This window comes from Argentina anserina, chromosome 4 (genome assembly GCF_933775445.1).
Source record: "Argentina anserina chromosome 4, drPotAnse1.1, whole genome shotgun sequence".
NCBI classification, from domain to species: Eukaryota; Viridiplantae; Streptophyta; class Magnoliopsida; order Rosales; family Rosaceae; genus Argentina; species Argentina anserina.
This window is the reverse complement of record NC_065875.1, coordinates 11,630,087-11,649,980: the sequence shown is the minus strand read 5'-3', so window position 1 is coordinate 11,649,980 and position 19,894 is coordinate 11,630,087. Positions and strand designations below refer to the sequence as shown.

Sequence of the window (19,894 nt, the reverse complement as noted above, 5' to 3'; positions counted from 1 at the left end):
TTAAGAGTAATACTTGACAATTAGGTGAACTATGAGCGGCTACTAGTTGTTTGAACCCAAAAACGCAGGAAAGAAAAACGAGGACAAAAATTATAGAAAACCACTTTAAACAAATATATTAGAAAACGCATAGAATCAAAGTTGAAAGCGACTCAAAACTCAAAACAAATACCATCAAAGGTGTTTTCCGGTACTTGCACACACCCTTGGAGAATTTTGAAGCAATCATTTGTGACATACAACAACTTGCAAGTTTATTGGAAATTTCTCTTTTGACAATGTATTATGTATACACGAATTGATGCCGATGTTCTAGCTAATTTAGGCCATAATATAGATGACGGTCAATTTTGATTCTAGTCTATTCTCATAGAGCCCTTTTAGGTCTTTTTATCTAATATTGAAATGTTAGCTGCCCTAGAGATTTCAATTCTCATGAATTTATCTTATGTTGAAAAGAAATATTAGAAAGCACGTAACCGGCAAAATTACTACATTAGATAGAACTATTTTTATTCAGAAGTGAATACATGAGGCCCACTAAATTATTATATGCGACTAGATGAATTATTTGCCGAGTACAAACTAAGAAGTGAAAAGAAGTACCTAGTCTATAAGGTGCTATTCGGTATCGTTTTTACGATACTGTTTTCAGTATTTCAAAATTGAAAATAGTCTAATAAACGTCCGCTGAAGTGAATTCCAAAAACAAGGAAAATGGTTTTCCTAATACAACTCTAAGCCGCCGTGTAATTTGTGGAAACGTCTAATTCTCGTTTTTAGTATTTTCCAAATACAATCACCGAAAACTAAAAACCTGCAACTCTTTGTGCTTAATATGCTCTCTACCAAGCTCTCGATTCTTATTGATAGATTCATGTTCCCTCTATCCCACAACCCCCATTCTCCAGCACTTGTTCGACTGATCTTCCTTAGTTTTCCTTTCATTTTGATCTCTGAGATTTGTAGACTCTGTATCAATGAACAATAAGAACAGAAGCCCGATAGAATTAAAGAGAGAGAATCGCAAAGTTCCATCGTGTTCCATTTCTTCTCTAATTGGTTCGTTGAAAACCAATAGATCTATGGGATTCCTAGATGTTTGAATTGGGTAGGTTGTTAAAGAAATAGGATTAGTGACGTCTGTTGGATTTGGATAGAGTAGAATATAATATGCTCTGCTGCAGACACATGGAGGGGGGGGGGGGGGGGGGGTGAAAAACAAGTTTATGCAGAAAAGCCACCGAACACATATTCAAGTTATGAAATTATAAAATACCATTTTTTTGTTTTGTAAAAAAAAAATTGGAAATTTATTTTATATCATATGCCACAATCGATCTATTGTATTTACCGGTTAAATTCATAATCATCCACTAATGCATCTAATGTTATTGAGCAGTTGGCTTTTAAATTGGGGATTCAGCAAGAATTAAAATCCAATCACTTAGTTTTTCTAATATTATGTATACATGATTCGTTCATCTCTACAAATTTTAATCTAATTCAGTCATCGTCAATGTATTAGAATTATATTGACATCAACCGATTGTGTAAATTTTAATTTTATAAACTCAAACCGATTATCAAATTAGATAAAATATTATAAAGATGACGGTGCTAAATATACCCTAAAATGTTGAATGATTAATGATAAAAAAAATTAACTGAAACTAGAATTTTCGCTATGTAATTTTAAAATAAATTAACTTGGCTCTAGATAGAAACAATGTCTAATCTAATTTAATTATCCATAAATCACTATACAAGTTGTCCCAAAATGTGGCAAATCTTTTACTTCTATTTCCATCTTGTAATAAAACCACAGAATCTAAATCCAATCGTGATTACTGATCCTAACATAAATTATCCATCTATCTAAATCGGTTCCGTACTTTAGCACACGCACTCGTTCAAATCCCATTCTCACTTTTGACAGTTTGACCCCAAAAAAGAAGAAGAAGCAAATATCAACAGAGCAGTGACATTGAAAAAAAATGAGAACAACCCTTGTCATTTTAGCCTAGACTATATCTTTCCTTCACAAACATCCATATCACCATTTTGGGTTTTGCCTGGTCCCTCTTTGATTTTCCACCATCTCATATCTACCAAAAGTCCCCAACTTGATTCCACAATCCAACACCCTTCCTCCTCAATTGAACTCACCAATCGGAGCCCTCTGCAATTCGGTAAGAATTTGATCATAAAGGTTGGAACTTGATTTCGATTTGTGAATATGATTGGAATTGAAATGATTGATTTTTGTTTTGTTTGTGGGTGTGAAAAAGGTTGTTGCTTTGATCCAAAAAAAAAACGACGACGACGGATCAGGCGGCGGAGACGAGGGCGGAGCCGGACTGTATGGTAGGTCCGGTGGTGGAGGCGAGAAGAGGACATGACTGTATGGTTGGGTTGGAGTGCTTTCTGGACATCGTCAGGGCTCTAGGGATGGGCTCATGCCTCTCCGTCACCGGCGACGGCCGCGTGTCGTCGTCCTCGGCGCCGAGCAGCAAGAGGAGGAGGAGGCTGGCCGGGAACTCGCCGTCTCCGACTGCGGTGACGTCACCGGTCTCGTCGATGGAGATGTGGCTGCATAGGGTTCCGGGGAGGCTGTTCCTGAATGGCTTCTCTGATGTGGCTTCCTTGTTCAGCAAGCAAGGCAGGAAGGGTGTCAATCAGGACGCTATGATTGCTTGGGAGGTGAGATTTTGCCTTGGAACTCTTTAATTTTATTTGAATTACCGAAGGGTTTACATTTGTGTGTTTGTATATGTATATGTGATTTGGGCTTACTAGGGAGTTTTGTGGTTGGCTTGTAGAATTTCGGCTCGAAGGAAGATACAATATTTTGTGGTGTGTTTGATGGACATGGTCCTAGTGGTCATATGGTGGCAAAGAAGGTGAGGGATTCTCTGCCTTTGAAAGTCAGCTCACAGTGGGTGTTGAACACCAGCGCAGCAGATGTTAACCGCGCGGGTGCGTCTGAGGAGAACAAGGATAGGGACGGGGGATTCTTTGACTCATTGAAAGATTCGTTTTTGAAGGCCTTTAAGGTTATGGACAAGGAGCTTAAGTTGCATCCTCGTATTGATTGCTATTGTAGTGGGACAACTGCAGTTACCATGGTCAAGCAGGTACTGTTGGTCAAGTTTGCTACATAAGGCTGCAGAGCATGTGTGAATTTTCATGTTGATATCATTTGTTGTTACAATTGTAGGGTCAGGATCTTGTTATTGCAAATATTGGGGACTCAAGAGCTGTGCTAGGCACAAGAGATCAAGACGGTTCTCTCATTGCTGTTCAGTTGACTGTAGACTTAAAACCAAATCTTCCGAGTAACATTCTTTCTCTTATTTTAGTAGAGTACAGATGTACTTTCTTTTTTTGTGTTAGATATACTGCATGTGACTACCCTTTTGGACATAGATTAATGCATGTCTAGGATTGCTTCATTCTAACAGCTATAGTTTGTTTAATCTCTCTATATTGTTAGGAGCCAGACATCTAACGGTTTTATTCAGATTCTTGAAGATTTCAAGCTCGAATATAATTCATAAGTACTCTTGCGTATTTATTGATTATTTTGACTTCTTGTCTGATGGCTAAACTGAATTTCCATTTTAGTAATAGGTCAACAGCATACTGGGTGTATGTTAGTGACTAGCTAGGACTGCATAAGGTCGTCATCAAAATGAACTTCTATAAAGGAGTCATTGAAAGTAGGTGAATAATATCTAAAAGCTTTTGCATTCAAGTGGATCTGTCAGATGTTAGATCTTATACCTCACCATATGGATGCTTCTCGTTTCCTTTGATATGAAAGTATGTTCACTGGGAAAATTTGCTCACAAATGGCACTGACTGATGATAGAATTTAGTGTTTTGGTAGCTGACATCTATTTTTGATATACTAACGTGGTGTGCTGTCACATGATAAATCTATCTCAAAAAGTTAAGTTTTGAGACCATAATATTGCAATGCTAAGTTTTGGTTATTAATACACTTCTTCTGCCTCCATCTAGGGGAAGCTGAGAGGATCACCTTATGTAAAGGTCGAGTATTTGCTCTCCACAACGAGCCTGATGTCACTCGTGTTTGGTTGCCCAACAGCAATTCTCCAGGACTTGCGATGGCCCGGGCTTTTGGAGATTTCTGCCTAAAGGATTATGGTTTAATCTCTGTCCCTGATGTTTCTTATCGCTGCCTCACTGAGAAGGATGAATTTGTAGTATTGGCAACTGATGGAGTAAGACATCCATCTGCATATATAATATTTCCTACAACTTATTCATCAAAAACACAATTTTACTTGCATATATGGCTGGTGTTTGATCTTCATTACAAATGTGATGGTATGAATTATAATGTGGGTGATTAAGTCTAAATTAAGGATGGGTAAAAGGGTATTATTAGTTCACAAGGGTAGCAATGTAGAATAAGGCTTTGGTTAAGAAAAACCAACAAACCACAAGCACATTTTAAATATCTAACTTGAAAACAAATAAAAAATTTAATGGAGAGACTACCCACCTTTTTTTAAGGAATGGAAATATTCCGTTATAATTTTTAGGCCTAGCAAGCTTGCATTCTTGCCTTAGTTCTTTTTTTATTGGAGAGAAGCCTGTCAACTTTTGAATCTTGGAGTGGAATAGACAAGCTGTGTATATTTATCCATAAGTAGAGTGAATCGTTGAATTATAACAATAGCTTATGTTCGATTAAGAAAGTTCTAAAACCACTATCTTCGAGTGGTTGGCAACCTTTGAACCAAAGACACAGGCATAATATTTACTTGCACAGGTCGGTTTTAAAGTCCAGATGGTAGAAGTACCTTGGACAAACTATATTTTGGGCATTAATTGTGTTTACTATATTCAGTTATTGTATCTCTGCTACCAGAGTAAATTTCATTTCTTTGAAGGAATTTTAGAAGTTAAATATCAGTTTCTGAAATATACAGTTTACTTTTGATGTGATCATTAGTGGCATGATTACTTCGGAATTCAAATAATGCAACAATAGTTGTTTGTTTTTAGTCAGAAAATGTTATTGCTGTTGGCCTTGCGAAGGGATTAGCGAAGAAGACGTGTACTATTAACAACAGAAAGACGAACTTGGATGTGCTTTTATTTTATTTTGTACACCTGGTTTATGTATATTCCGCACGTAATTGTATCCCATACCTGCAGATCTGGGATGTTCTCTCAAACAAAGAAGTTGTGGAAATAGTGGCAGCATCCCCACGAGCAGCTGCTGCTCGAGCCCTGGTGGAGTTGGCCAATCAAGCTTGGAAATTTAAATACTCATATGCCAAGGTTGATGATTGTGCCGTTGTTTGTCTCTTTCTCACTTCTAGTGCTTCAGACAATACTTCCCTTTGCATACCCGAGGGGAAAGTTAACTCTTTAGAAGTAGCTGACGTCGATGGTGTTAAAATAACTGTTTAAGTTGCTTCAGAAATACCATCTGAAAAATTGGCTTAATATCAGGATGTGAGTTGGTACAAGAACATCGGTTGCATGCTTCTTTTTGGCGTGGTACAATCGCCTATTCCTAAGCCTTCTTGATTTGAGCAGTAGCAAGGTTTTATTAGCTCCGTTCTTATTGTGTATATTTCTCGTCATTCTTTCAATCATTTATTGATTTTTTTAGTTTTTCGGTCTTTCAAAGTCCTGGAAAAATATAAAGGGTGTATTAAGATTTGTTTGAAAGGGAGCCGTGGAACTCATCTCCTTCTATGTCTGGTGCTATTCTTCTGTCTAGTGTTGTGGTCTTTTCTTTTCTTAACTCAGACCTCAGTTTGGACTTGTTCTCCATTTTCTAATTTCTTCTCATGTTTTAAGCATTACGGTCTGGGGGTTTTTTGCATGCTAGTTGCTTATCCGCTGACAATGGTCACACCGTGAAATGAATAATCACTCTGCAAATAAGATTTTGGCTTGGCATAGTTATTTGTGTTCAGTGTTGTATGAACTCTAGTAATGGCATAGGAAGGTCATACAGATGAAGCATGTTAAGACTTCAGCTATGCTCTTCCTTGCGCAAATCCTACTGCCACCGGGCATCGGAATTATCAGAATACATTGGGGACTGGGGAGGATGACTGATTGGTTTGCATTATGACATCCGTAAAGAGTCGTGTTCGCAACAATATTTTAGGTTTCGATCTCAGTGAGAGCACCAATTATTGCAGCACCTAGGAGTCATGCCGGAAGAACCATCTGTATAATAAGAACCAACTGAATCCCTTAAGCTTTGCATTGGTACCTGCTTATTGGGCGACAATCAAGTCAGTGTTTGCTCAACCGTGCAATAGGGCTGATTGTCACCTTGAGTAATAGTGATGAAATAAGCTTATATATTAATCATCTTGGTAACTCCTAATTCCTAAGGAGGAAAGAATTTACATTAGCTAAGCCTCTCGGGCATCCAGCATATGCAACGCCAAATAAAAACACATTGTGCACCTCACTTTTAACAAAGTCATTCCAAATTACATCATTAGTACAATTATGACCTACACTAGCAACAACATCAACAATGAACTCCTAAAGAGGCTTGTTGTCCTCATTAGCTTGCAGTTACAACAATCACACTTGTTACGTCACGGCTAAAGAGTGATAGTTTGATATTGCATGAGCGGACGTTATTTGAGTAAGTCACTAAACGCTCGGTGATTTGGTGTATTTGTTCATTTCATACATATTTTTTAATTATGAAGGTAAATAATGGAACAAGTATTAACATAGTGATCGACCATAACCACAATCAGTGTCAAATGACAAGTTTAGAACGTGAGATCCCACAATGAGGTTTAATCCAATTACTTCAGTAACAAAGGTTTTAGTAGAAAACAGTGTCGAGATCCCATTGGCCCACGTCAACGACTTTGGACGTAGCCGTTCAAACGGAGAGTTTTATCCCCTTTCTTCCTTAAACTAGAATTGTTTTGATCAGTATTGTCTCCACCTCCAAAATAGGTGAGAGTGAGACTGAGGAGACTCCCAACACTCCAAAACCACCCCCAAACAGCATCACTTGTTCTAGATACCCTCCTTCACACTTGTTCCAGATACCCTCCTTCACACTTGTTCCAGATACCCTCCTTCACACTTGTTCCATGTCTTCTCCTTAATCTCCTCAACTCCCCCTAAACCCTGTTGGCTTCATTCATTCATGGCTTCCTCCTCCTCCTCATCCACCCTTGTCCTCTCAACCCTCTTCTCCTCCCTCCCTCACCCAACCACCAAACTCCCCTTCTCCTCATTCCCCACTTCCCCAATTCTCCCCAAGCTCACCCTCTCTTCTTCAAAGCCTCTGAAATCCAACACCATTCAGAGCAGTCGGGTTCACCTGTTGAGGAGGTTTCGAGCCTACACGACCATCAGAGATGCTGAGAAGGAGGAAGAGGAGCGGGCATTTGTGGGCGAAGACTCGGCGGAGTTTCTGTTGTCCAAGCAGAAGCTGTCTTCCTGGCTTTATTTCACTGCTGTTCTTGGGACTGTGCTGTTTGTGCTCAACGTGGTTTGGATTGATAACTCCACCGGGTTTGGGAAGCCCTTCATTGACGCGGTTTCGAGGCTTTCTGATAGCCATGAGGTAAATTCATCTCATTGTGCTCGGTTAATTACCAAAGCAGTCAATTTTTGAGAATGCAGCATGGTAGATGCTGGTATAATTGTTCTTGGATTTGTCTGTTAATTGATTAGAGAAAATCTACATGAACATAACAAAAGATGACAGTCAATAGAATACAGCTGCCCTTTAGAACTTGTTGCAATTGTTAGAGTGGGAGTGAGGAAAAGGGTATGTGGATTAAATGCTTAGATGAACTTATAAATGAGTGGATTCAGATTGACCTGAATGGGGAATTGTTCCGGCGCTTTGGTTTATTTAGTGCTGGTAATGATGGGGATAAGGGGGTGACAATGTTCATACAGAGCGATTGCCTGTTTGTTTATTTAATCATGGGAATTGTTCCGGAGCATTTGGGTAACCTGTTTGTTTCTATGGTCTACATTTGGTTAATCTTGTCTCCTGAAGATTAGAGAAGTCAGAGAGACGTCCATGGTTGAAGCTTGGAACAAAAGCACTTGTGGAGCTTGTAGGATGAGTTTTGATAGGGTGTGCTATATAATTTGTAATATAGCCGATTACTTGCTGTAAACCTGTTCTTTTGTTTTTTCCTCTCATTTATTTTCCCATGAGTATCTGGTTTCGTGAACATATATACCCTTACAGCCCCTAGAAAAGGGAAAAAAGAGATGGATATTCTCATTTCCTTTCAGATTCATGGATTGTCAACATGCTGGTTGTTCAATGAAAGACTACTTTGAGATGTAACAGTTGATAGCGTTTAGTTACATACAAAGCTGAGGTTTGAAATGTTACACTGCAGGTTGTAATGTTGCTCTTGATTCTTATATTTGCCATAGTCCATAGTGGTCTGGCCAGCCTACGAGACGCTGGCGAGAAGCTTATTGGAGAACGTGCTTTCCGGGTTTTGTTTGCAGGGACATCTTTACCATTGGCTGTTAGCACTGTTGTGAGTACTCGCTCCATAAGGAGATTCTTCTTCTTTCATTGTAGCTAGCTTCCCTTATTACCATATGTTTAGATATTTATCCAACAGTGCAAAAGGAAAATCTATCCAGTTTCAGTTTTTGACTCTCTTGTTTTGTGATTTAGGTATATTTCATTAACCACAGATATGACGGAGTACAGTTATGGCAACTGAAGGATGTATTTGGTGTACATGAATTAGTGTGGCTGTCTAATTTTGTTTCCTTCCTCTTCCTTTATCCATCGACTTTCAATCTACTAGAGGTTGCAGCTGTTGACAAGCCCAAAATGCATCTTTGGGAAACTGGGATTATGAGAATCACCAGGCATCCACAGGTTACTAGTTCAGTATCTTAACGTGGTCATATTTAAGTCACTTATGGAGCATTTGGGTGAAATGCTGGTGTTGGTTCCATTGATCTAAGTTGACTGCAACTAACTTGATATCAATTTTTATATTAGGACCAGATTAAGTTGAGATTCTTTGGGAAAATTGGAGTTTTGCAGTATTGTATGGATAGATGCTTTGCGATTTTGGAGAAACATGTAGAAGTGAAACTACTGTTCATGTTTTGCACTTTTGTAGGATATGATATTTACAGGCCCTTTTTCTGATGATATGTTCTTAAAATAAGATTTTCTATATGTTTATCTGTGAAATAAAATAGAAACCAGCTGTTTGTTTAAAAATAAAGTGTTTCTTTTTGTGTATATCATTTTACTAACATAGTTTGCAAATGCATTTGTATTTGTTTTAGCTTGTAGGCCAGGTCGTTTGGTGCTTGGCTCACACACTTTGGATTGGAAACTCAGTGACAGTGGCAGCTTCTATTGGTTTAATTGGTCACCACCTCTTTGGTGCTTGGAATGGTGACAGAAGATTAACTATAAGATATGGGGATAACTTTGAAGTTGTGAGAAAGCGAACAAGTATTGTGCCTTTTGCAGCCATTATAGATGGCCGTCAAAAGTTGCCAAAAGATTACTACAAGGAATTCATCCGGCTGCCATATTTTGCGATCACTGCATTGACGCTAGGTGCATACTTTGGACACCCCCTTATGCAGACAGCCAGTTTTGGTCTCCATTGGTAGGAATAGATAGAGAAACATTAACAAATGCCAGAGAGTAATTGTATATAGATTCTGTATGTGAGAACATTGAAGTTCCTCCCCATGTTGTGAGCCTAAGGGTTCATTAAGGAAATGTTTTGTCTCACTCATAAAGGAAGGTATAAAATTGATGTTGATGAACCGATAGTTACCTTAGTTTTCATGTAAAGATTACAACTGGAGTTCATGTTGTATGGTGGATTCTGTTAGCCTTGCTGTTTCCATAGACGACAATTGGCACGGCATACCTTAAACCATGTCAAAAGTACGATGCAATGAGTGAAGATTTTTCGTGGCGGAGTTGTTGGCTGTGGCTCCTATCTTTGTCACCGGAATCTAGTCCGGCTATGAGGGTGGTCTGTTCATGACAAGCAACGGAAGATAGAGTTGGACCTCGTTGTATGGTCTTATAAAGTTAGAATGGTAAGAGTCTCTTGCAAAAAAAAAAACTGGAGTTTCCATGCTTGAGCTCTTCAAGCAAATGAGATTCGAGGTCTCTTTCCAGGATCAACCATGAAGCCTTAAACATTCGTAGGTGCAACACGTCCAAACAATTTGAATGTGTGATGAAGTTGTATACATTGATCAATCGATCGACTACATTGGGTGGATCAAAGAAAAACCCCTTCTTAGTTGCTCGAAGGTTTAGAGTTGAGACAAACTTTTAATGTATTGATAGCACGTAGTAAATACGAGAAATCAATTCTAATTATTGATAGAGAAGGTGCTCTCTTATATGGGGATTCACAACAACCCTCATCAACAAACTCTTATCAATTAATATAATTCATACTTAATATTAGTTCAAACGGTTAGATTAAGCACATCAGAATTTTTTTTTTAAATATAATTTGATTTGTCTGAATAAAATTTCTTTACGATTAATCTCTCTTTCTAAAACAAAAAATTTTGTGAAAAAATAGTTTAGATTCTTCATGTCCTCTGTCCTTGTTCATCATACTAATCTAATAAATCTAGGAAGACGAATTGAGGGTGTCTTAATTCGGACCAGATTATTAGTTTTTTTTTTAATAAAAATAAAATTAAAAAGGTCCACGTAAGACCCAGTTCCACTAAAATTAGTAGTAATTTCCACGCCGAGTCATTGCCAGCAAAACCAAATGGCCTCTTCTTCTTCTCTTCTTCCAACTCCAGCGACGACCACCACGACGTCGTCTTCCTCCGTCATGGCCGCTCTCCGTAGGTCCAGCCAAACCTTCGCCCTCCTCCTCCTCCTCCTTATCTCCTCCAACCTCACCGCCGCCGTCGCCCTCAACAACGCCGTCCTCAGCGTCAAGTACAAATACGCCGGCCGCGAGCGCACTCTCAGTAACCTCAAGGCTCACGACACCAAGCGCACTCTCCGCTTCATCGCCGGCGTCGATCTCCCCCTCGGCGGCTCCGGCCGCCCTGACGCCGTGGGGTACTCCTCTCTCCCTTCCTCAGTTCCACAATTTCGTACTAGAATTCGATGATTTGTAGTTGCTGTGTAGATTGTACTATGCCAAAATCGGAATCGGAACGCCGGCGAGGGATTACTATGTGCAAGTTGATACCGGAAGTGATATCATGTGGGTGAATTGTATCCAATGCAAGGATTGCCCTGCAAGAAGCTCGCTTGGTGTAATGGCTCTCTCTGATTGCTTTATTAATTTTTTCGCAGTCGAATTGTCACCAGTGTTTATTATTGTTTTGGAACAGATTGAGCTGTCATTGTATGATATCAAGCAGTCTTCGACTGGTAAATTCGTTAGTTGTGATCAGGAGTTCTGCGTGGCGGTGAATAACGGTCTGTTGGCTGGATGTACTACCAATAGAACTGTCAATGGTACTGCCAATACCAATAGTGCCTCCAATATGACGTGTCCCTATTTGCAGATTTACGGAGACGGCACCTCCACTGCCGGTTATTTTGTTAAGGATATTGTGTTGTATGACCAAGTTTCTGGTGACCTCAAGACTACCTCTTCCAATGGGAGCGTCATATTTGGGTAACTTCGTCCTTCCTTCGTTGGTGTTGTTGCTTTGTTCTACGTTTCAATTAATCATGTTGGTTGAGGCAAAGCTGTCAGCTTTAACTCAGCATTGCATGTTATTCTCCAACTTGACTAGTCAATTGCTTTCTGTGTACAACATTAATGTAGTATTGATGGATAGTTTTGACTGCTTAATTACCTGACTGGATCAGTCAAGTTGGGGCGTGCCGAAATTGCATATCGGCTGTGCTCCAGTTATAGACTATAATGTATCTAGCAACCGGAAGACTAGAAATGGTTCGTTTAGACTGGTGAGAATCATTACGGGGTTCTATTATAGGTTGGGCCGTTGGGGAAAACTGAACCAGAAGATGTGTATTTTAAGCAACAATCAACCCCTTTCAAGCCCCAATTTTTAAGTTTTAGTTTTATTGTATTCAATAGTTGCAAAGTGAAATTCATTCTGCAGGACACTACCATCATTAGTAGGAATGGTTCATGGTGAAGTATTAAGCATTGTGAAGGAGAGTGAAACACTGAAGCCTTTCACGAGACAGGAATGGATCAGGTTTAGGCAATCTTTGGTCTGTGGACTGGGTTGGACTAACCGGTCAAAAGTCAAAACATAGTTTATTGGTCAACTATGTTGACTAGATCTTTTTGTGCAAAAGGAACTACTTATGTCATCATTCATAGTGGTCAAAGTGAAAAAACAGCGATTATATTTTCTTTCATGTTATTTGGTGATGTAGTTACTTGTAATTAGAAAGATAATATTACAGCAAAAACTATAATTTGGTCTACTTGTCCACTGTTGGACAGTGGGTATGTACGCCACTCAATTTGTTTTCATATTACTTTGTATTCAGAAAGAACAAAAGAAGTGAATAAGCAGCTGTGTGATTGATATCTGGTAGAAGGATCAATCTCTCTCTCTCTCTCTCTCTCTCTCTCTCATTTGGTGGTTCTGATATATGTGCAATAGGTGTGGTGCTACACAATCTGGAGATCAAGGTTCTGGTGAAGAAGCACTTGATGGAATACTAGGCTTTGGAAAGTCCAATTCATCTGTAATCTCGCAGCTAGGTTCATCAGGAAAAGTGAAGAAGATGTTTGCCCACTGCTTAGATGGAAAGAATGGAGGTGGTATCTTTGCTATTGGACATGTTGTGCAGCCAAAAGTTAACATGACTCCATTGGTACCCAACCAGTATGTGGTGTTTTCAATAGTATCACTATTGTTTGTGTATTCATTTTGTTTTTATAGAAAATTGGTATTTTCTATAAGATATATTTTCTTTATGATGAAGTGCTCTTTCATTATATTCTTTGCATGTTAGATATAAGCTTCATTATATGCTATCACAGAGTTCTTCTTTTTTCTTTTTACTGACACAGTAGAAGTTAAGCACATGAAGTGTGATACACTAATATATATTCTTGTTTTAGTAACCAGTGAAACAAATAGTAGCAAATATAAGTGAGCATTGAGTGCAGAGTAGCATCTAGATGGACTGATTCCCTTAAGTCTATGAGAGCATGAGAGTGTTTTATTAAAGTGGACCATTCAAGTTATTATTGAAATTGTTAAATGAAAAAAAAATTGTATGAAGCTCGCACCTGACTCTGTGGCTCTTGTTTTATAGGCAGCACTACAATGTCAATATGAAGGCAGTTCAAGTCGGGCTCTCTTTTCTAAATATTTCCACAGATGTATTTGAGGCCGGAGGGACTATAATTGACAGTGGTACAACTTTGGCCTATCTTCCGGACGTGGTATACGAGTCCTTAGTAAATAAGGTATGTGATTCATTATACTTCTCTAATTGATTATCGTAACAGTATCACATTATACATTTCTTATTTATCCATTCATAGGAGCTTGCAATCATTATTAACAGAAATGTTATTCTGTTGATAGATCTTTGCTCAGCAGCCGGATTTGAAAATTCACACTCTTCGCGGCGAGTATACATGCTTTGAGTACTCAGGAAGGTATAAACTTTGTCCGATTGACATTCTTTTAGGAGAAGGTAGCAGAAAGTCATTCTCGACTGTTGAAATATATATCATGTCTCGAGTGTATGATTCCTTAGTTAATACTTAATAGCTTGTTTTGCATGGTACATAGTTTTAGACTAAATTGAGTGTCAAGAATAACAGTAAACCGATAACAACAATCATTATGTCCAGAAAAGAATCTTCTGCCATGAATATTTAAAGATCATAGATGTAAATTTCATCTTGCTTGCACCTGAGCAAATTTACTTACAACCTTCTTGCTAGTTCATTGGAAAAAGCACTTTTCAGATGCTTTACTATGTGTTCAAGAAGGGACTGTATTTATTAGTTTTAATAATGATGTTACACTACGCTTATAATGTTTTCTGGACCATACAGTCTGTCACCTAAATCACTTATATACAGCTTGATAAGTTCTTTTATTATTTTTCTTAGATGATATGTTGATCTGCCATACAACAAATAAATCAAGTACGATTCAATTATGTAGCACATCATGCTTTCCTAATTTTTTTATGGTTTGTTTCTTCTTGCAGTCTTGACAATGGATTTCCTGCAGTCACCTTATATTTTGAAAATTCACTTTCTTTGAAGGTTTATCCACATGACTACTTGTTCCCCTCTGTAAGTCATAGGAACTGACCGTCCTTCATCCATTTATATATTTTATGGACCAAATTAGCACTTTTAATATGGAGACCATCCTGAAGAGGCTTAATTTTAAAAGTTCATGTTCTTAAGGTTTATATGTAAAAACACGTTGAAATGTGTCATTAGAATTAGAGAGGAAAGACAAGATTACTAACGCCTTTTGTGCTGCACTTGCTCTACTAAAACTCATACCTTGATGTGCTAGTAATAATAAAATATTATGCCTCAATGAAATTTTGGGGTTGCAGCACTGCTTTAATAATGTTTGACTGGAGGGCTCCTATAGTCCAGGTACAGTTTCTTTGGGAGTCTTATGGGCTTCATTTGAACCCCGGGAAAACAGCTTAAAGCCATATGCTTTAAAAAAATATTTATACGGCTTGTATCGTTAAATTATTCCCATCATTCCTCTCCTCCTACTGGTGCTTTTGCCGAAATAGTAGATGGTGTTTGTTCCAAGTATTATACCCTCTTCCATTACTTGCTGTCTTCTTGTATTAGCAGTTTATTTTCAAGTCTTATGCTTCCAGCTTTTTTTATTATTGTCATTTTTTAACTAGAAATACTGATGTGGATATACAGGATGGCTTTTGGTGTATTGGTTGGCAAAATAGTGGAATGCAATCTAGGGATAGGAAGAATTTGACCCTTTTGGGAGGTAAATCTCAACTAATATGTGTCTAATTTTAAGTTTCCTTTTAAATGACATATAAAGCTTTAGTGATGCTATAAAACTATTATAATGTTTAGATACCCCTTACAGTTCTATTATAAAAGCATAAAAAGTAGGGTATTTGATCAGTTCTGTGTTCCTTGCAGATCTGGTACTTTCAAATAAGCTAGTGCTGTATGATCTTGAAAATCAGGTCATTGGATGGACTGAGTATAACTGTGAGTAACATAATAATTCATTTTTTTTATTTATAATTCTGCAGCTTGTACTTTTATGTAATACGGCATACTATGTGGTCTGCTTTATTGTCATCTGTTTGTGCTGCATTCTGTTGACATGATCATTTCATGTACAATTGCATGGATTACACACACACACACATATTTATAAGGCATGTTCTATGGGTTTATCAAATTTTAAAGTTAATCGATCCTCTATACCAATATAAAAATGTACAACAATATGCTTAGCTCTCGACCTAAAAAGGGATAATAATTGAGGATGAGGAGAAATTCCTATTCGGTGAAGCAGACACATTTGTGGGTTTAACTTTTTATAGGTCATTAGTCTACTTTGGCATTCCTAAACTTTGAATTGTAAAACAATATGCTCAGCTCTCGGCCTATTTAATGGATGATAGTTGAGATGGGAAAAAAATCATATCGGGTAAAGCAGACACATTTGTGGGCTTATAGGCCATTAGTCTACTTTTGTCATTCCTAAACTTTGAATTGTAGACCTTCGGTGTAGGAGAAAACTTAGGCTTAAAGGGTTTACGAGTTTCAGTTACTGTATTGGAGAAAGGTGCAGTATGTTGTGTGTCAGCACATGTAAATAAGTGAAACAGCCTGGTATGCCTGCATAAGCATTATCGCATGCATTGTCATCCAGAAATTATGTCACCTTCCTCCTGCATACAATATCTATGTAGCCGTTTTTGCTTTCATATATTTTCTGGCTGAATTCTACATGTTAAAGTGTGGTCAACATGCCAACCCTTTCAAGGTTTATGAATGGAAGGGATGAAAAAATAGAGCAGCTGATCATTACCTTTCTTTATGGTTGATTAATTGATCTCAGGATTTTAATTAGCAGCTGATAAGAAGTTTGATCCAAAGAGTTTTTAGGCTTAGTGTTATTTCAAGAGTTTACTTGTGTCTTTTTGTTTCTGTTCAGTTTAGGAGTATTAAGTTTTTGTTTATTAGGTCTTTTATGTTTCAGTTTCTGAATTTCAAGAGTCCTAAAGAGTCTTAAAGGCTAGTTAGTGTCAGTTATAGAACTGAGTATAAATAACTGTAAAAGCCAATGGGCTGATATGCTATGTTGAAGAAGAATATCAGTGTTTACTGAATTTTCCTGTGATAGGATTAAGGTGAGAAACCTGGGAGAGATTCCCAAATTATAGTGTTTTGGGTGTGAAGCCTGGGAGTGAATCCTAAAATCAGTGTGTGCTTAACCTACAGTTCTTAGAGCTTGTGATCTAGGTTCCTAAGCAGCTACTGTGCTGCATCACTATGTAGCCGTTTTTGCTTTCATATATTTTCTGGCTGAATTCTACATGTTAAAGTGTGGTCAACATGCAAAAAGTCCTAGAGCATCTGCTTTTGGTCCCCCATTAGTGACTCTTTGTAGCCAATACATCACTAGTTCTAATCCTAACACTTTTTTTAATAGCCTACAGCTCTACTACTGAAACCAATATTGAGGGACCTATGAAATAAAGGGCAGTGTAAAACTAATCTCAGCTGTGCAATATGATTATACAATTATCGGAGGTGTCATTTAAGTTTTCTGTCATCATCTATATATCGTATGCCGGTGATTATTGTATCATTATTGGCTATATGCATTGTCTTGTGTAAATCAATTTCGTGAAACCAAACTGGGGATTGTCAGTGTTTGTCCATCTAATGATTTATGTAAAATGATTTTTGTTGAAGGAAATTTCCTGAACATTTTAGAGGAAAACTAAATAGTTGATAGTAAGGTTTTCTTAGTCAATAATGAAGTTGGTATGTTGCCTTTTCACTGAAGTATGGGTTTTGTCTGCACCTTGCATTCACTGGGAAGGTTTTTAATTTTTATGTGGAGTTTATTATAATGTGTTGTTACCTGCTTGCTAATTGCAGCTTTCCTATGTATACTTTCAGGCTCGTCAAGTATCAAAGTGCAGGATGAACATAATGGAACAGTGCATTTAGTAGGTTCCCACTATATCCCTTCAAAAACTTGTCATTTGAATCACCAATGGACTATACACATCTTCCTTGCGTTGCTGCTGTACAGTTTAATGTACTGAAAATGGGACAACTAAAACATACTGACAACCAGTTCAACTTATAGGAAATCAACATAGAGAAATATCATGAGAACTTATGTCGAGATGGTGCATAGACTAGCTTCATATTTGTGTATCTCCCAAAAGCTAGGATACTTGCCTCTTGAAACTTCACTATAGGATATATTTCTCCCCATTGTGAATTGATAGAAGTATATAAGAGCTTACTAGATTCAAAAGCTTCAGATTTAAGTGTATATGGTTCCAATTTCAAAATCTTGAAATTTGTCTAGGCTTAGGTCTAGACAAGATTGTACATAAAATCCTTAGTATATGTCCAATAGGACTTTTGTGGCTCCATGGGTTCAGGCTTTGCACAGCATGTCCTTATCTAACTTCAGAAATGTGTTGCATTTTCATAGAAACAAGAATATACGTATACAGCTGTTTCTTTGTTCATCATTGTTGATAAGAGTATTTTGACATGCGATTTTAACCAAGTCAATGTGTAGAGACCAAATTAAGAAATTAGTTGAAGACCAATACTGCAGCTTAATTGCCACTAGACCAAAAGCGATTGCGCAATTAGAGGTAGTTAAAGATAAAATAAAAACACTAAACCAGCATTCTAAACTAGGTTGGTATGTGCACTTGGTTCCTCTGCCCTGCAGTTTCATTGTGCATTTTCTAGTTATATCTGTTCATCTGTTGTCTGGCAGTCTCGATTGGTGCTTTGTTCATCTGAGAATGTAAACTTTGCCTTCCAGTACACTTAAAAAGTTTCAACACATCTTTGTTGCTTTGTCATTTTCAACCATTTTTGTGTTGTGATGCTCCATCAAGTAGTCAATTTTCTGTGTATGAGGTGAAGAATTGTTGTCATTGTTAAAGCATATTGAACAACTTCCATCATTAGAACCTTCTTCAAAAGCTATTTGAAAGGTGGATCTAGTATTTGTTTGCTCAACTACTTGTTTATCAATTCTACAGTTGGTCCCAGTGATGCTCTTTTTATTTTTGGTTATAATCTATTGTTTGTGATCTCTATCCCTCGGGAAAGTTGTATGAATTTGAGCTTTGTTCTTGGTGTTTTTCTATAAAGATTATTTGATGTGCAGAACTGGAATTTCATGGAATGAATACACTAGCCAAAAATACTCTTACATTAACTCCAATGGTCAATGGAATCTTAACCTTAACCTTACACTAGTGGCTACTCAATCACATTAGCTGATCAATAAAATATAAAGCAAAGGACAATGAGGTGCTACCGATTAGTGCTTTTATCACTCGTCTCACTCACATTGGAAATACCAGATTTTAGGAGACATCGGATACAGTTGGTGAGAGTAATTGAAGGAAATTTTTTGCAGAGGTGCCAATGGTAAACCGCTATTCACCACGCAGTCATTGTTGCTTAAAACCTTGAGTAGCCTGGGATTCACCAGAGCTTGAGGAAAGCTACCGCACTTCAAGTGAAGGTTGATAACTGGGCACATTGGGCAGTTGTTCTGCACTTCCACCATGAATGTTGGAGACCTTCCAACCGCTATTTGAGACTGTTGCACTGTTGGAGCATGATCATTTGTAGTACATTTTTCTCCCCATCCTGAAAAAGAGAATTAGCACGTACTTGAGTTACTTAAAACTAAAACCCAATCAAACTCCAGAGAGAGAGAGAGAGAGAGAGAGAGACCATGGCAGAGAAGAGAAGCAGAAGTAAGAGATGTCCAGAGAAGAAGCTTGTAAGCTGTTTGGCCTTGCATTCTGGTTAAAATGAGGAGATGGAAGAAGTTTTTTTCAAGTTTCTGCAGCATGAAAGTGGTTTATATAGAAAAGGAGTGGATAGGGTTGAGTAAGCTTCAAGCTCTATGTGTGGCTGTAGAGAGAGAGAGAGAGAGAGAGAGAGAGAGAGAGAGAGAGAGAGAGAGTCACATGCATGGTTTAGGAAGAAGAAGAAGAAGAAGAAGAAGGAGGGAGGGGGAAGGACATCCCCCCACCAAACAAGTATTTTCACATGGAGTGTCAGAAATCCCAAAGAAAGACTGACATGCAACAATTCCACTGGTAATCTGCAATGCCCGAGTTTTCTGTGCTGCAAAGTAGTACATACTTGTAGACATGTCTACTTCCCAGTCTGACGAGACCAAACCACATGTGCTCCCTCTACTGTCTCCAATCACACTCTCGCTCATTCTTGTTCCTTTCTAGATTATAAAGGTTGTAATTTTGGAATTTTTTTTAAGGATACAATACTTGTTACTCACTGCTAACTCATAAAACAATTATGTCCTCGTGTTTTCAATTTAAACTGATGCATCTCTAATCTCTCATTATATTACCGTTAAAAGATATCGTTAAATATTTATAATAACTAAAATACCTCCCCCCTTTTAATTAATATTCTTTCGATTTTGTCTTATTTTACTCTCCCATTCTTTTTTCTTTTTGTTTTCTTTTATGCATCTCATTCTTACGCGGCAGTGGAGACATTAGGGACGGCCTTACTGGGCTCGTGAAGGGAGAGATTTCTTTTTCTTTTTCATACCCCTTCGTTTGCCAAGTACTTGATTTGCTTTCTTTGAGATCCTAGAACAAGACAACGGTGTGCTTTCA

General features: G+C 37.9%; 4 protein-coding genes across 4 annotated transcripts; 3 read left to right on the top strand and 1 right to left on the bottom strand.

The window, feature by feature from the left end:
• The first annotated feature begins 2,026 nt into the window (after positions 1-2,026).
• Positions 2,027-5,636, top strand: LOC126790494 (probable protein phosphatase 2C 33). The gene is made up of 6 exons (XM_050516745.1): positions 2,027-2,192; positions 2,292-2,703; positions 2,823-3,137; positions 3,221-3,338; positions 4,027-4,250; positions 5,194-5,636. Exons 2-6 carry the CDS (start codon positions 2,365-2,367, stop codon positions 5,449-5,451), a joined length of 1,254 nt encoding a protein of 417 aa, XP_050372702.1. The 5' UTR covers positions 2,027-2,192; positions 2,292-2,364; the 3' UTR covers positions 5,452-5,636.
• A 1,367-nt stretch (positions 5,637-7,003) lies between these two features.
• Positions 7,004-9,889, top strand: LOC126791093 (15-cis-zeta-carotene isomerase, chloroplastic). Its single transcript, XM_050517498.1, has 5 exons — positions 7,004-7,048; positions 7,099-7,603; positions 8,403-8,549; positions 8,693-8,902; positions 9,325-9,889. The coding sequence occupies exons 2-5, from the start codon at positions 7,181-7,183 to the stop codon at positions 9,658-9,660; spliced, it is 1,116 nt and encodes a 371-aa protein (XP_050373455.1). The 5' UTR covers positions 7,004-7,048; positions 7,099-7,180; the 3' UTR covers positions 9,661-9,889.
• Positions 9,890-10,799: 910 nt separating this feature from the next.
• Positions 10,800-17,632, top strand: LOC126790808 (aspartic proteinase 36). The gene is made up of 10 exons (XM_050517157.1): positions 10,800-11,101; positions 11,172-11,301; positions 11,380-11,669; positions 12,640-12,864; positions 13,301-13,454; positions 13,576-13,649; positions 14,213-14,300; positions 14,910-14,985; positions 15,147-15,218; positions 17,151-17,632. Exons 1-10 carry the CDS (start codon positions 10,800-10,802, stop codon positions 17,297-17,299), a joined length of 1,560 nt encoding a protein of 519 aa, XP_050373114.1. The 3' UTR covers positions 17,300-17,632.
• Positions 17,633-17,867: 235 nt separating this feature from the next.
• Positions 17,868-19,463, bottom strand: LOC126790809 (uncharacterized protein At1g05835). The gene is made up of 2 exons (XM_050517158.1): positions 18,975-19,463; positions 17,868-18,887 (listed from the first exon to the last, which is right to left on the bottom strand). The coding sequence occupies exons 1-2, from the start codon at positions 19,093-19,095 to the stop codon at positions 18,574-18,576; spliced, it is 435 nt and encodes a 144-aa protein (XP_050373115.1). The 5' UTR covers positions 19,096-19,463; the 3' UTR covers positions 17,868-18,573.
• Between the last annotated feature and the right edge of the window lie 431 nt (positions 19,464-19,894).